The sequence below is a fragment of the Callospermophilus lateralis genome, chromosome 5 (genome assembly GCF_048772815.1).
Source record: "Callospermophilus lateralis isolate mCalLat2 chromosome 5, mCalLat2.hap1, whole genome shotgun sequence".
NCBI lineage: Eukaryota > Metazoa > Chordata > Mammalia > Rodentia > Sciuridae > Callospermophilus > Callospermophilus lateralis.
Window position 1 is genome coordinate 39,820,437 of NC_135309.1, and position 13,940 is coordinate 39,834,376.

Genomic DNA, 13,940 nt, shown 5'->3' on the forward strand with positions numbered 1-13,940 from the left:
ATGTGTTCAGTGCTTTGGACAAAAAGTCAGGCTGGGTCAGGGAATCAGAAATACTGGGGACTGGGAATCAGGCTGCAATTTTAAATAGGGTGGTATATTGGTCAGGGTTCTTTGGAGAGACAGAACCAATAGGAGATGTATGTAGATATGTGAGAGGGAATTTATTAGGAAAAAATGGCTCACATGATTATGGTGGCCAAGAAGCTTCATGACAGGCCATTTGCAAGCTGGAGATTCTGGATGCTGCTAGCATGGCTCAGTCCCAGTCAAAAGGCTGAAGATCAGGAAGCCAATGGTGTAACTTTTAGAATGAGCCCAAAGGCCTGAGTACTAAGGAGGCTGCTAATGTACAAGTCCCAGAAATTAAAAAAAAAAAAAAAATAGGGAGCCTAGAGTTCTGATATCCAAGTCAGTAGAAAAGTCTATCTCAGCTCTTGGAGAAAAGTCCAACTCACTTTCTGTGTTTGATCTCTTTGGGCCCTGAGCCAATTAGATGGTGCTTGCCCACACTGATGACAGATCTTCCCTACTTAGTACACTCAGTCTCAACATGCTATTCTCCTTCAGAAACATGCTCCTAAACACACCCTGAATAATGCTTTACCAAATTTCCTTAGTGTAGCCAAATTGACACCTAAAATGAACTATCACAGGGTAATTAGGGAAATACCTCAGTGAGTTGGTGACATTTGAAGAAAGCCTTGAAGGAAGTGAGAGATTTGGTCCTATAGATATTTGGAGTAAGGTGCAATTGAGATAGAATAAACAGACAGTATAAAGGAATAGCAATGAGACCTCTCCCCATGGTTGTGAAGTCCTCAAAAAGGCCAGTGTAGCTAGAGTTGGGGCAGGGAGAAAAGTGGTTTCAGAGAAGTGGTATGCTTAGATACTGTAGTAAGAAGGTCCCTTCACTCTGAACCTGTAAGATTTAGAGCAGAGCAGTGAGTTCCCCTGGCTTTTGTTTTCAAAGAATAACTGTTTAGGGATAGAGAACCCTCTGTAAGGGGTAGGATCCCAGTTAGTAAGAGAAGTTATTACAGCTACTCATGTAATAGATTATGGTGGGTAATAGGGTGAAGAGAGGAGACTGGAACCCAAAACTGTTTTGAGGTAAAGTTGCAGTATTTACTGATAGGTAGGATGTGTGGTATGAGAGAGAGGATTTGAGAACCGCACCTGGATGTTTGAGCACCTTCATGAGGAAGGAACTCTGAACTGAGATGAGGAAAGTTATGAGAAGAGCAGATTAAGGGTGGGGAGCAGGTGGAACCAGGTGTTCAGTTTTTGACATGGACATTCACTTATTGGACATCCAAGTGGAAATTTGAAGTATACAGGTAGATAAGTGAGCCTGGGATTCAGGAGAGAAGTATGTGTCAAAGTTTGGAATTTGGGAAACTGTAAATGGTACTTAAAGCTGTGAGTCTGGAATTCACCAGGACAGTGCGTGTAGTTAGAGAAAAGGGCCAAAACTGATTTCTGGACACTCCAATAGGAAGCTGTGGTCAGGGTATGAAAAGTCAGGACAATCAGCCAGGACCAGGCCATTGGATTTAGCAACATGAAGGTTATAGATGGTCTTGAGGACAGTTTCAGCAGAATGATAGAGGCACAAGTCTGATCAGAATGTCATTAAGAAAAAAAAATGGATGAAGAATTATAGTTAGCAAGTATAACTACCTCTTTGGGGAGTTAAGCCTGAAGAGGGAGCCAAAAGGTGGAGCAGTAGGTGGTGGGGAAAGTGGAATTTAAAATTTTATTTTTGTTGTTGTGTGATCGCTTTTTAAAAATATGCTTTTTTAAAAAAAGTAAATTTAGATTCATAGCAAAATTGAGCAGAAGGTGCAGAGTCTCCATATATCCTCTCCCCCTTTACAGAGCCTCTCTATTATTAGCATCCCCCACCAGGATAGTTCATTTGTTAAAGGTTGATGAACCTATAACAGCATGGTCTATATCTTGGTAAGAATAATCAAATAGAAAAAAGTGGAAGAATTTGTATGAGATTCTATTTGCTGTGATATAAAAATTGTTTTGTTTTTAACTTGAAATCAAGACATTGAGTAGGTTAGTTTTTTTATGTCCTTTGGAAAATTTTTACAAAGTTCTATTATACATTTGATTCTTTTTAAGATACCTTATATATATTTAGAGAAAATAAATTATCTTTTTACATTAGACAATGAGATGATTAGATAAGTTATTGCTATTTCATAAAAATTCTGGTTTTATAAACAAAAAATTCTGGTTTAATAAACAAGAAGTGTTAGATAATTTTCATGTATATAGCCGATGTTTTTGTTTGTTTGTTTGTTTTTTAAAGAGAGAGAGAGAGAGAATTTTGGGTATTTATTTTTCGGCGGACACAGCATCTTTGTTTGTATGTGGTACTGAGGACCGAACCCAGGCCGCACGCATGCCAGGCGAGCTTGCTACCGCTTGAGCCACATCCCCAGCCCCATAGCTGACGTTTTTTGTTTGTTTGTTTTTATCCCAGGTATTTGGTTATGGAACTAATGGATGCTAACTTATGTCAGGTTATTCATATGGAGTTGGATCATGAAAGAATGTCCTACCTTCTTTACCAGATGCTTTGTGGTATTAAACATTTACATTCAGCTGGTATAATTCACAGAGTAAGTAGTGATAACATAATAATTTTATTTTTAAAATCACCATCATTTGGTTGTCACAATCCTCTAAATTAAAAAAAACTTTAATTTTTTAAAGAAATTCAACAGTGTTAAAAATTCAGATATACTATAGTATATTTTGTTATATTTCAAAACATTGTTCAGATCAGAAAATATTTTTGGTACTCTGGCACAGGGATGAGGGAGCTATAGGGATATAGCTCCTGCAGCTCAGTCTGGTACTTCAGAGGAATCTTTTTTTGTTGTTTTTTTTGTTTTGTTTTTTGTTTAATAACTTAGAGAAAAATTGCAAGAATATGACAAGAGAATTCCCAAATAACATATTCCAAATTTCTTCAAGTGTTAACATTTTTGCCATATTTGAAATATCCTTTTTTTGAGCAAGGAATTTAGGTTTGGGAAGAGGGAAAATTAGAGCCCAAATAGTATGATGGAGTTACCTGTACTGTCAGGAAAGAATACTTAAAACCAGAGAGATAAATGTAATTCTCCAAGTTGGTTGTATACGTTTTTATCATTTTGACTTGTACTGCTATATAAGTAGAACATCATGATAGAATTTTTTTAAGTACCTAAAATGTTGAGTGAAACTAGCAGCAGATAATACATTTTTATTGGAATTAGATAGTCTTAGCATCCCTAAATCATTTTAAAATTTTTTTATTTGTTCTTTTTAGTTATACATGATAGTAGAATGTATTTTGACATATCATACATACATGGGATATAACTACCCATTCTTGTGCTTGTACATGATGTGGAGTTACACTGGTCATGTGTTCATACATGAACACAGGAAAGTTACATCTGATTCATTCTACTGTCTTTCCCATTTACATCTTCCCCTTTCCCCCATTCACCCTGTTCAGTCCAGTGAACCTCCACTCCCTGCCTCTGCTGCCTGTTCTGTAATCAGCATCTGCATATCAGAGAGAACATTTGACCTTTGGTTTGGGGGGATTGTCTTATTTCACTTAGTGTGATAGTCTCCAGTTCCATCAATTTACTTGCAAATGCCATAATTTTATTCTTCATTAAGACTGAGTGATATTCCTTTGTGTGTATATACCACATTTTCTTTATCCATTCATCTGTTGAAGGGCACCTAGGTTGGTTCCATAGCTTAGCTATTATGAATTGAGTTGCTATAAACATTAATGTGTCTGCATCACTGCAGAAGGCTGATTTTAAGTCCTTTGGATATATGCTAAGGAGTGGGTCAAGTGGTAGTTCCATTCCAAATTTTCTGAGGAATCTCCGCACTGCTTTCCAGAGTAGTTGCACCAATTTACAGTCCCACCAGCAATGTATGAGTGTACCTTTTAGGTGTCAGGGAAGGTTCAGTCTATCATGCCACTGAACAGAAGCTTCCCACAGTGGCACCCACCCAGAGAGGGCAGAGACCTGGCACATCATTCTCCTAGAGGCTAGCACTCTGATAAGCATCTGGTTTGCCCACCAGAGTGCTGTTGTTTAAAGTGTAGTCTTTGCTGCCACCAAGTGGTCAATTAAAATAATATAAGTGATTATGGCAAATTTATTTTGAAAACTGTAACACTAGACTCCTGGATTAAAAAATAAAGATTCCTAATGAACCATTCTATTTATACTCCTAAAATTTTCACAGGCCTTTAAATAATATAAGTAACTCTTAATATCTCATAAATACATTTATTTTCTGTTAAATTTATGCTTTAGAATAATTTCTTAGATTCTTAGGCCCTAGTAATTTTGGAAGGGGAAACAATTTGCCTTACTTGCTCCTCCCCTCTTTGGCCCAGTGGTAAGTGGAAAAAGAATATCACCCAGTGAGAATTACAGCACATACTTGCCTTTATGAAATATCCTGTCTTACAGCCCAGGGTCCATTCTTACCAATCAGCAGTCAGGTCAGAAAGGACCCAAAGTGTATATGGATTGCCTGCCAGAGTGTTTAGAAACCTATGAAGACCTGAGAGAACGATTTCATGACCCACCTCTGCACCATCTTCACCCTTTAATAACTGGGTTCCTGTGTTCTTCCCCTTGGAAATGGGTTTTCAGTTATATTTATTTCCCTGTCAATATTTTGAACATGGACTTCACAGTACTGATCTTTTATTTGCTTGAAGTGTTTGTTTGTTTTAAGGGGGAGTAGTATGTTCTTATTGCAGAACCCTGTTTTCTTCCCGGCCATCTAAATCTCTCAGTACCTCAGATGTTTCAGTACCTCAGGTCTTTCATCAGTTTCACCTTGTCAACAAGCCTCTCTTGGAACCTCAGTTCCACCCCTATTTGTTTTGGCTGCCATCATATCTGATACTGAAGACTACCCTGAATTTCCCCCAACATTTTCCTGGGGAGTTCATTCACCTCCCTCCCAGTGTAGATTTGCTGCTTCCTGACCCTCCTTATCACTCTCTCTGATTACTCTCTAATTGTGGATGGGATATATCTTCCAATAGCTTCCTAAAAAATGGTACATGGATGGAAAGCCTGTAGGAGAAAAAGTGGAAGTGAGTCAGAAGAGCTTGGAAAGCAGTCAGAGGGCAGTACAGCAGTCAGAGGACTCAAATGTCTGGAATTCTCTACTCTATCCTTTACACCCTTAATAGTTTGGTTGGATGTAGAATTCTTGGTTATAAATCAGCTGCCTTCAGATTGGTGAATGCAGTATTCTTTCTTTCAGAATTCCTTTCATAGAATTCCAAGATGTTTGTATTATTTCTTTCAAAACGCCTTTTTCAGAGCTGGGAATATAGTTCAGTTGGTAGAGTGCTTGCCTCTCCTGCACAAGACCCTGGGTTCAATCCCCAGCACCAGGGAAAAATAATAATAAAAGTTATTTTTCATTTACTTTTAAATCAAAAAGTCAGGTTTATGAGAAATTTAAAAAAAAAAAAAACCTCTTTACTCTGTTCTTTATTCTCTCTTCCTCCAAAGCATAATTTAGTTAGAATTTTAAAGTTCCTTTTTTCTAGAATTTTGTTCTTGTTGCAAGGAGTACTACCACATCTCTGAGAGTAAATTTTTTTATATATTTTTTATTACTCTGTGCATTGTTTATCTCTTCCCTTTCTTTTTCAATATGGTTGGTCTCTCCCTGTAATGTGGAAGGTTTTCATCAAATAGCCACTCTTTGTGGTCTAATCACATTTAAGACTAAAACATTAGAAGGCTGACTGGAAGTGCTAAATATATGAGCAGGAATTATTGGCTGACAGGTTTCTTTAGGGCAATAGGTATCATTGTCTATCGACTTTTCTCTGGGGGCCATTTAGTTTCTCTAGAAAAACCTCCTCTAGCAGTTTCGCTGCTGGCATTTTGGGACTGTGTGGGGTGGAGCTAGGATTCTTATGTGGCAGAAGAGGCTTCCTCTGAAGAGCACAGTCCCCAGGCTGGATCCTTTTCCCACACACTTCCCTGTACTTAATACCAGTATATTTACTAGTATAATGCCTTCAGCCCTTGAGTCAGGCTTCAGTTTCATTGCCTTCATGTAATAGGCCAGCAGTAGTGTGGAAGAAGTAGATGCTTAACTTCTAGGATGGAGGTGAGGATCTGGGAGATCTACCTGCTCCTTACCTGGAATTGAAAATATAAATCCCTCAGTTTTCCACTCTTTGCCTTCCCCTGCCTTCCATAGTACCAGTGGTTCACTTCCTGGGTCTTTCCTTAATCTAATAGTCCAAATTATCTTACTTTGGATCTCATCTCAGTGGTTAGAATCTCCTTAACTCAGGAATCTATTGCTTTTCTCCCGCTTCCCATCCTCACAGGTCATGTTTCCATTGAAAGCATCAGCAGTCCACAGTGGGATTAGACATGCAGGAGATTTACTAGGAGAAGGCCTATGAGCGGGGAGAGTGGGAGCAAGTCAGAAGAGCTGGGAAAGTAATCAGAGGATAGTACAGAGTTGACCCCTAGAAAAATGAAACAAGGTTAGTGAGACAATTGCAGGTGACAGTAATGCTCTAAAAAGCTTTGGCTTGGACATAGAACTCTTCAAATCAACCATCAGTGGACTCTGGTGTCCACAGGAATGGGCCCACCTCCATTCTCCTGCCTACTAGTCACTTGCTGAGAGCTATCTTGTGGGGCAAGGCCATGGAGTGAACAGAGTAGTAGGTTCAGGAAGCAGTAGCTGAGGCCATCATCACTTGTACTTCTGCAACAGGAGACCGTCTAGTACATTCCCATGGCCCCCATCCTCCAGCCTTCTCATCTCTACTTCTCTACGTGGATTGGGGAGCATCTTCCCTCTGGTTTCCATGATTGCTTCTTCCCTGGGGAAAGTTTAGAAGATGAAGGTTAGTGGGACAAGATATTCTCAGTGCAAATGATCTCTGAACTACATGAGAGTTCATTCTCTTCCTTCTCCATTATTCATTCTCAGAGCTATCACTTTGGCAGGTGTCTGTGGTGTACCTAGTACACAACCCAAACTTTCACTTCCAAGTGGTCTGAGTCCTGTGGCTCACAGTAGGCCACCAGGTCCTTGAACCCCCTCATTGGACATCCCCCCAGTCCCTAATTGTGTGGCTGTAACTGATATAGTTTGCAGTATGAGTAACTCCTACATTAGTTCCTTGGCCTGTGAGATAAGAGTTATGAGGACAGGGAAGGCCAAATGGACACCTGAAACTGCCTGCCTCAAGATAATAAAATCATTCTTGTACCCTGCAGGGCTGAAGGGATAGATAGAGATTAGCTTAACCATTAAAACTTCAAGGATGCAAGGATGATGGTCCCTCTTACATCTCAGTTTAATTCATTTGTCCAGCCCTTGAAGACACTAGATGGATCCTGAAGAACAGCCATAGATTATCATAGCCTTAACTATCTAGTAGTCCCATTTGCAACTACCGTGTCTGGAAAGTATAGTTGATAGAGCAGATTACTAAGGCTTTAGGTTCAGCATATTGATTGGGTAAATGCATTCTTCTATACTGATTACAAAAGAAGGTCACTAGCAGCTCAGGAGGTGAAGGCAGGAGGATTGCAAGTTCAAAGCCAGCCTCAACAACAGTGAAGTACTAAAGCAACTCACTGAGACCTGCCTCTAAATAAAATACAAAATAGGGCTGGGGATGTGGCTCAGTGGTAGCGTGCCCCTGAGTTCAATCCCTGGTACCTCCCCCTGCCCCCCAAAAAAGAAGGTCAGAACCCATTCATACCCATGTGGAATGGGCAGCCATATTCTCTTACACTTTTTCCCCATGTCTGTGTTAGCTCTCCCAGATTCCATTTACTGCCTGGCCTCCACCCAATTCTCCATCAAGTGCATTATGCTTGGGGTTTTTCAAGTTTCAGCATCTATCCAGTTAGAACTATGGTTCAAACATCCTCAAAATGTCTGGTTGTTCTCCTCTCTCATTGTTTAGCCACCTGAATAAATGACCATAGGTACCTTTGGGAAAGACCCAGAGAAATTCAAACAGTAGACATTTGTCATTTCCAAGGATACCTCTTCAGTCAGTGAGTCTGGACCTGGGAATTGAGCAAGCAGTGGTGCCACTCAATCATGGTGACCCTGCTTGGACCCCTGCCCCTCTGTTTTTGCCTTTTTAAAAAAAATTTTTTGGTAGATTATTTGCAACTATTGACTGCCCTATGGATGTCATGCTCTAGTAGACATCTTTACTACCCTGTGTGGGTCAAACCTGACCTACTAGGCAAGTGTCATTTGTATTTTCATTTGTGTTTCTTGTTTTCCTTGTTTCTGATGGTTCTCAAGATTTGAAAAGGCAGAACTCTCTTGACTCTGCTGTCTTGAAATTGAAAATTCAGTTAAGTTTTGGAATGCCGGCTTTGTAGAGAGTCTGTGGGTAGGTAAGAACTCTCAGGAACCTATACAACCTCTTTAACCCCTTCCTCATGAGCAGACATCAGCCACTTCTCAATGCCCATGATGCCTCACCAAGAGCACCACATGTGAAGATAGCCATTCACATTACAGATGATCCAGAACTGGATTTACCAGTATATTTACTAGTATAATGCCTTCAGCCCTTGAGTCAGGCTTCAGTTCAGGCTTCATAGTTTTCCAGCAGATGGCAGTAAAGTATGTTGTTTCCACAAAATCAAGTATGTACTGACAGTTGTTTGGTAAAAGGCAGGGACTTGAGGTAGGCATTTTCTGATTCACTCAGGGATTCATCAAGCTGGCAGATAAAGATAGTTTCCACTGTCAAAATGGTTTCCACCATTACCATATGTCCTTGTTAGAACCAGTGCTCCTCTAACCATCTTGTTCTTGAGTCTGTTCATCTAGCCTTGATTTCAGAGACTGCTGGGTAGTACAGTCAGCTCTCCATATCCTTGGGTTCCATAGCCACAGATTCAACTGGGTATAGACAAAAAATGCTTGAAAAAAAATTGCATCTGTACTGAACATGACCAAACTTTTTTTGCTTGTCCTTATTTCTTAAATAATATAGTAACTATTTCTATAGTATTTCCATTGTATTAAGTATTATAAATTATCTAGAAATTCTTTTAAAATATGCTGGAGAACTATATACAAATATCAGCCATTTAAAATAAGGGATTTGAGCATCCACAGATTTTAGTCACCGTGGGTGGAGGGGTCTTGGAACCAGTCCCCCTCTGATACTAAGGGATGATTATGTTTGTATAATCTGAAGTGGACTAGAGGAGCATGGTGACTTCTATGTAGGGCTGATTGAGATTTTAATTGCATTTTTAAACATGTATTTACCATTTAAATTTCACAGAATAGTTTAATACAGATTCATATAATCCCAAATTAAACTGTCACTTTTATAAATTTTTAAATGGTTTTCTGCTTATCCTGATAATTTCATAGTATGACTATCTCAAGGTACCCCTACAACCCATTTGTGGCCAATCAGCTAGGAAGTTTGTAGGGGTGTGTGTGTGTGTGTGTGTGTGTGTGTGTGTTGTTTTGTGTTTTTGGTACCAGAGATTGAATTCAGGGGTGCTTAATTACTGAGCACATGAGCACATCCCCAACCTTTTTTTGTTTATTTTATTTAAGACAGGGTCTTGCTAACTTATTAGGGTCTCACTAAGTTGCTGAGGCTGGCCTCCAACTTGCAATCCTTCTGCTTTAGCATCCTGAGCAACTGGGATTACAGGCAGGCACCCAATGCCTGGATTGGTTGGGAAGTTTTGAAGTCAGGTGCTGAGTTTGATGGGACCTGAAATTCATACTCAAAGTACCCCCATGTTTACTGTGTGATAGTTACTTGATGGTTTGACATTACAGCTACACAATTAAATTCTCCTGTATAAGAAAATTTGTCAATTATTTAGAAGTCACAGTTTCTAGGGTGAGTTTGTAGATCGGCCTCCCTAGGCATAAGTCAAATTCCTGTAGTCTGAGGAAGGGTCTGGGATGTGGGGTATCAGCATGAAGAAAGGCCCTTATATTATGAATGAAAAAAAAAAAGTCATTGTGTTAAGACCTTGAAAGTGTTGGGGAGGATGATATATGCATTCACTCAACAAACATTTTCTCAGTGTCTCCTTATACCAGGCAAGCCTTTGAATCCTGAGAGCATAGGGCCCTGCTCTCCCAGATTCAATGGTGGGGATAGGAAGAGAGATGGGAACCAGAAACTAAGCAAGTGATTTCATTTGTACTATATCCAGGCCATGGATTCATAACCCAGGTGGTATGGTAGGGAGTGGTGAGTCCTTGTTGGGGAGGAAAGAGTTGAGATTAGCAATCATGAAATCCCTCTTCCAAGAAGAGAGAGCACCATGTTAAGATTCCCAGATCAGACTGGGTGCCATGGTTCATGCCTGTAATCCTAGCAACTCTTTAAGGCTGATGCCGAAGGATTGCAAGTTCAAATCCAGCATCAACAACTTAGCAAGGCCCTAAGCAACTTAGTGAGACCCTGTCTCAAAATATATATATATGTATGTATATGTATGTGTATATAAATATATATATAAATGGACTGACAATGTGGCTCAGTGGTTAAGCACCCCTGAGTTTAATCCCTGGTAACCCCCTCCCCACCAAAAAGAAGAGATTCCCAGATCAGAAAATTCTGGACCTCTGATATCCAGGGTAGTAGCCACTAGCCACATGAAGACATTGATTACTCAGGATGTGACCATTATAGAAAGAATGTCAAATATTGCATTAATAATTTTTATGTTGGTGACATTCTAAAATGGTAATACTATAAACAGATTAGATAAAATATATTAGTAAAATTAATTTCACCTGTTTCTGTTTACACTTCTTTAGCATGCCTACTAGAAAATGTAAATTACATACATGGTTTCCATTATATTTCTTTTGAACAATATGGCTCTAGACTGATGAGTGTGAGAACCTTTGGGCTATGGGGTTGGGGTTGGACTGTTAGAGGAACTGAAGGAAGAACATGTATGGAGGGAGAAGTGGGTAGTGGGAATGAGGAAGGAAGGTGGGCAAGGCAGCCTGCAGGGTCTGGGAGGTTACAGCTTGGGGTGTGTGGGCTCTCTGGTTTTAAGCAAAGGAGCATATGAGGGTGATGGAGACAGTTTGACTCTTTAGGCTGATTTATATTAATTTCAGTTTGGCAGATTTTCCAAAATTATTCCCAAATCGCATAGTTCAGTTTTACCTGTCCTTCCTACACATACACTTACCAGTGTGAAATTGTGTCTTAAGCATGCTTTGGTTCATTTTATTAATTTGAACCATTTCTTTCCTAGGATTTGAAGCCTAGCAACATTGTAGTAAAATCAGATTGCACCCTTAAGATCCTTGACTTTGGCTTGGCCCGTACAGCATGCACCAACTTTATGATGACCCCCTACGTGGTAACTCGGTATTATCGGGCCCCTGAAGTTATCCTGGGCATGGGCTACAAAGAGAATGGTGAGTACAGACAGAACTGGAAGAGCCTGTGATATTTTAAAATAGCACTAGTGGTCATCACTAGCTCTGTTTCCTTTAATGTATAAAATATAATGTAGAGAGACTGTGTTACAAATAGATTTTCATAATCCAAAGATAAGAAATTATTATTTTTTTATTTCCATTGGTTAAAATCATTGACTTTTTAAAATTCACCTTTGAAATTAGTATTTTTGAATTATTTTTATCAACATGTAACACACTTATAGAAAAGTATACACATCCTGAGTGTGCAACTTACTATGAGCACACCCACATAATAGCAGTACTTGGGGCCTTTCAGTGTTCCCTCTCTGGGTTTCAATCCATAGCATGGTCATTATCCTGATTACAAGCACCATAGATTATTTTTATTTTTTTTAACTTGATATAAATGTATTAATGCAACATGTACATCTCTTTTGCATAAATGATATTTTTTGACATTAAAACTTTACTTATTCTAGTAATATTAAAGTTATTTGAGACAGCTTTTAACAAATTTTTTGAAAAGAACTAAATCACATTTACTTGTAAAAAAGAAAAAAGAGTAACATTTGCTCTTCTGAAATGAGTTTGTGAGTTTATTTCAATGCTTTGATGTTTTCAATGCTTTTATTTCCTGCTGTGAACACAGTTCCTTGTGCTTCCTGGGGAATGGAGAGAAAATTGGATTCCCTTTTCACTTCTCCCCATGTGCACCCACCAGCAGGGACATTTAGATAGTTTGCCTGTAGTGTCTAAGGCATGGGGTTCAGCTAGGTCCCACATGAGGGTGAATGCCATAGAAGTTGGGGCACTTGGCAGGCCCTGTCTAGAGCTCAGTCCAGCAAGCCCAACCCTGTGCAGTCCATTCCCCACAGAGTACTACTGCCTTTCTGATATGTCAGTTTAGTTTCAGAAGGTATGGTTTCAGTATTTTACCAAAGGTTCCACTGATGAGCTGGTAAAGTTTACTGGGTCTTTTCTTGTTTGGGAGGGGGTTTAGAGAAAAGAGATATGGGGCTCTCTAGCTGGTTTTTAATCACCTGGTGTTTGGTAGTGGACATCTGGTCTGTCGGGTGCATCATGGCAGAAATGGTCCTCCATAAAGTCCTGTTCCCAGGAAGAGACTGTATCCTTCTCAAGGAGAGACCCAGCATTTGGCCATGGAGGCTAGAGGTGGGGTGGGCATGTGACCCTGAAAAATCTTTGTGTTCATAGGCACTTCTTGTTTCTGGTTTTTTCTTTGTTTTTGTTTTTGTTTTTTAAACTGTAAAGTACTGGAATCTTTGGCACTAAAATCCCAGATTGCTGCAAACTGAAGGCTAAAATAGAGGTCAGCAATCATTCATATTGTGTAAAAAGTTCACCCTGAACTAGCAATTTATTTTTCCATATTTGTGTGTTTAGTACACTGCTAGAATTCCTTTTCTTCACCTTTGTTTTGTTCATGGCACTTCATAATTTTATCATTTCATTTTATTTTCAGTTGATATCTGGTCAGTGGGTTGCATCATGGGAGAGCTGGTGAAAGGTTGTGTGATATTCCAAGGCACTGACCGTATCCTTCCCCAGGACCTTGACCCTGGCCATGCTTTCCATATCAAGGGCAGCATGATTGCACCTATTATATGAATGCTCAGAAGGAAAATGCCGTAATTTCATATTGTGTTCTAAGGGGGTCTTTGTTATGTTGTTAAATTAGTGTCACACCAAGTGGTTCACATTAACATTTTCTTTTTTACTTAACTACCTGTGATGATTTTGTTGAGACTTAGAGTTAAATTAAACCAATTAAATTAGCTCTTAATTTTATCAAAAATAGCTAGACATGTAAATTATTTACTATTTGATAAGTGTATTTTGATATTTAAATGCAAATATTTTATAATTTAGTTTATTCCATTAATTTAAGTAGGAAAGGTGCCATCTAAATTTAATAGGTTAATATGCTTGTGTGATTTAATTAATATACTATTTTGTTAGTTATTGGTATACATTAAAATATTTTCCCCCCAAAGTTAGAATGGAAGCATATTGTGTGAGGCCTAAGTGGAAAACTTTAAAATGAAAATTTTATGAAGAACAATATTATTAAATTTCCTTGTTTATTACTCTGATGATATTTTATAGAAGTTTTTATTTAATCTATCGAGAGGGCTATTTTGTATACTGGGGAAGGTAAATATAAAGTCAAAAGATTAACCTATACTATGGTCAACAATTCATATTAATGATATAGTATAAAGGAGACTAGATAATAGTTATAATAGCTTTCTTTCTTCATACATTCTTCATCTTTAATATTTTTACCCTAACATAGTTGTTCACATGTACCCTCTTTCATTTGTGTTCTAACCTTTCAATATTTTCATTAGTCTTTGATTTTTGTCTTTTGTTATGAAAGCTTAAAGTTGTCTCTTTCCAGTAGCAGATGAATG

General features: G+C 38.8%; 1 protein-coding gene across 2 annotated transcripts in view; it reads left to right on the forward strand.

Moving 5' to 3' along the window:
• Nucleotides 1-13,940, forward strand: part of Mapk9 (mitogen-activated protein kinase 9) — a 50,080-nt gene that overhangs the window by 24,294 nt on the left and 11,846 nt on the right. For both annotated transcript variants that reach the window (XM_076856533.2, XM_076856534.2), the window contains exons 5-7: nt 2,498-2,636; nt 11,334-11,499; nt 12,989-13,060. In XM_076856533.2, the coding sequence (XP_076712648.1) occupies nt 2,498-2,636; nt 11,334-11,499; nt 12,989-13,060 (377 nt within the window). The remainder of the gene's footprint in view (nt 1-2,497; nt 2,637-11,333; nt 11,500-12,988; nt 13,061-13,940) is intronic.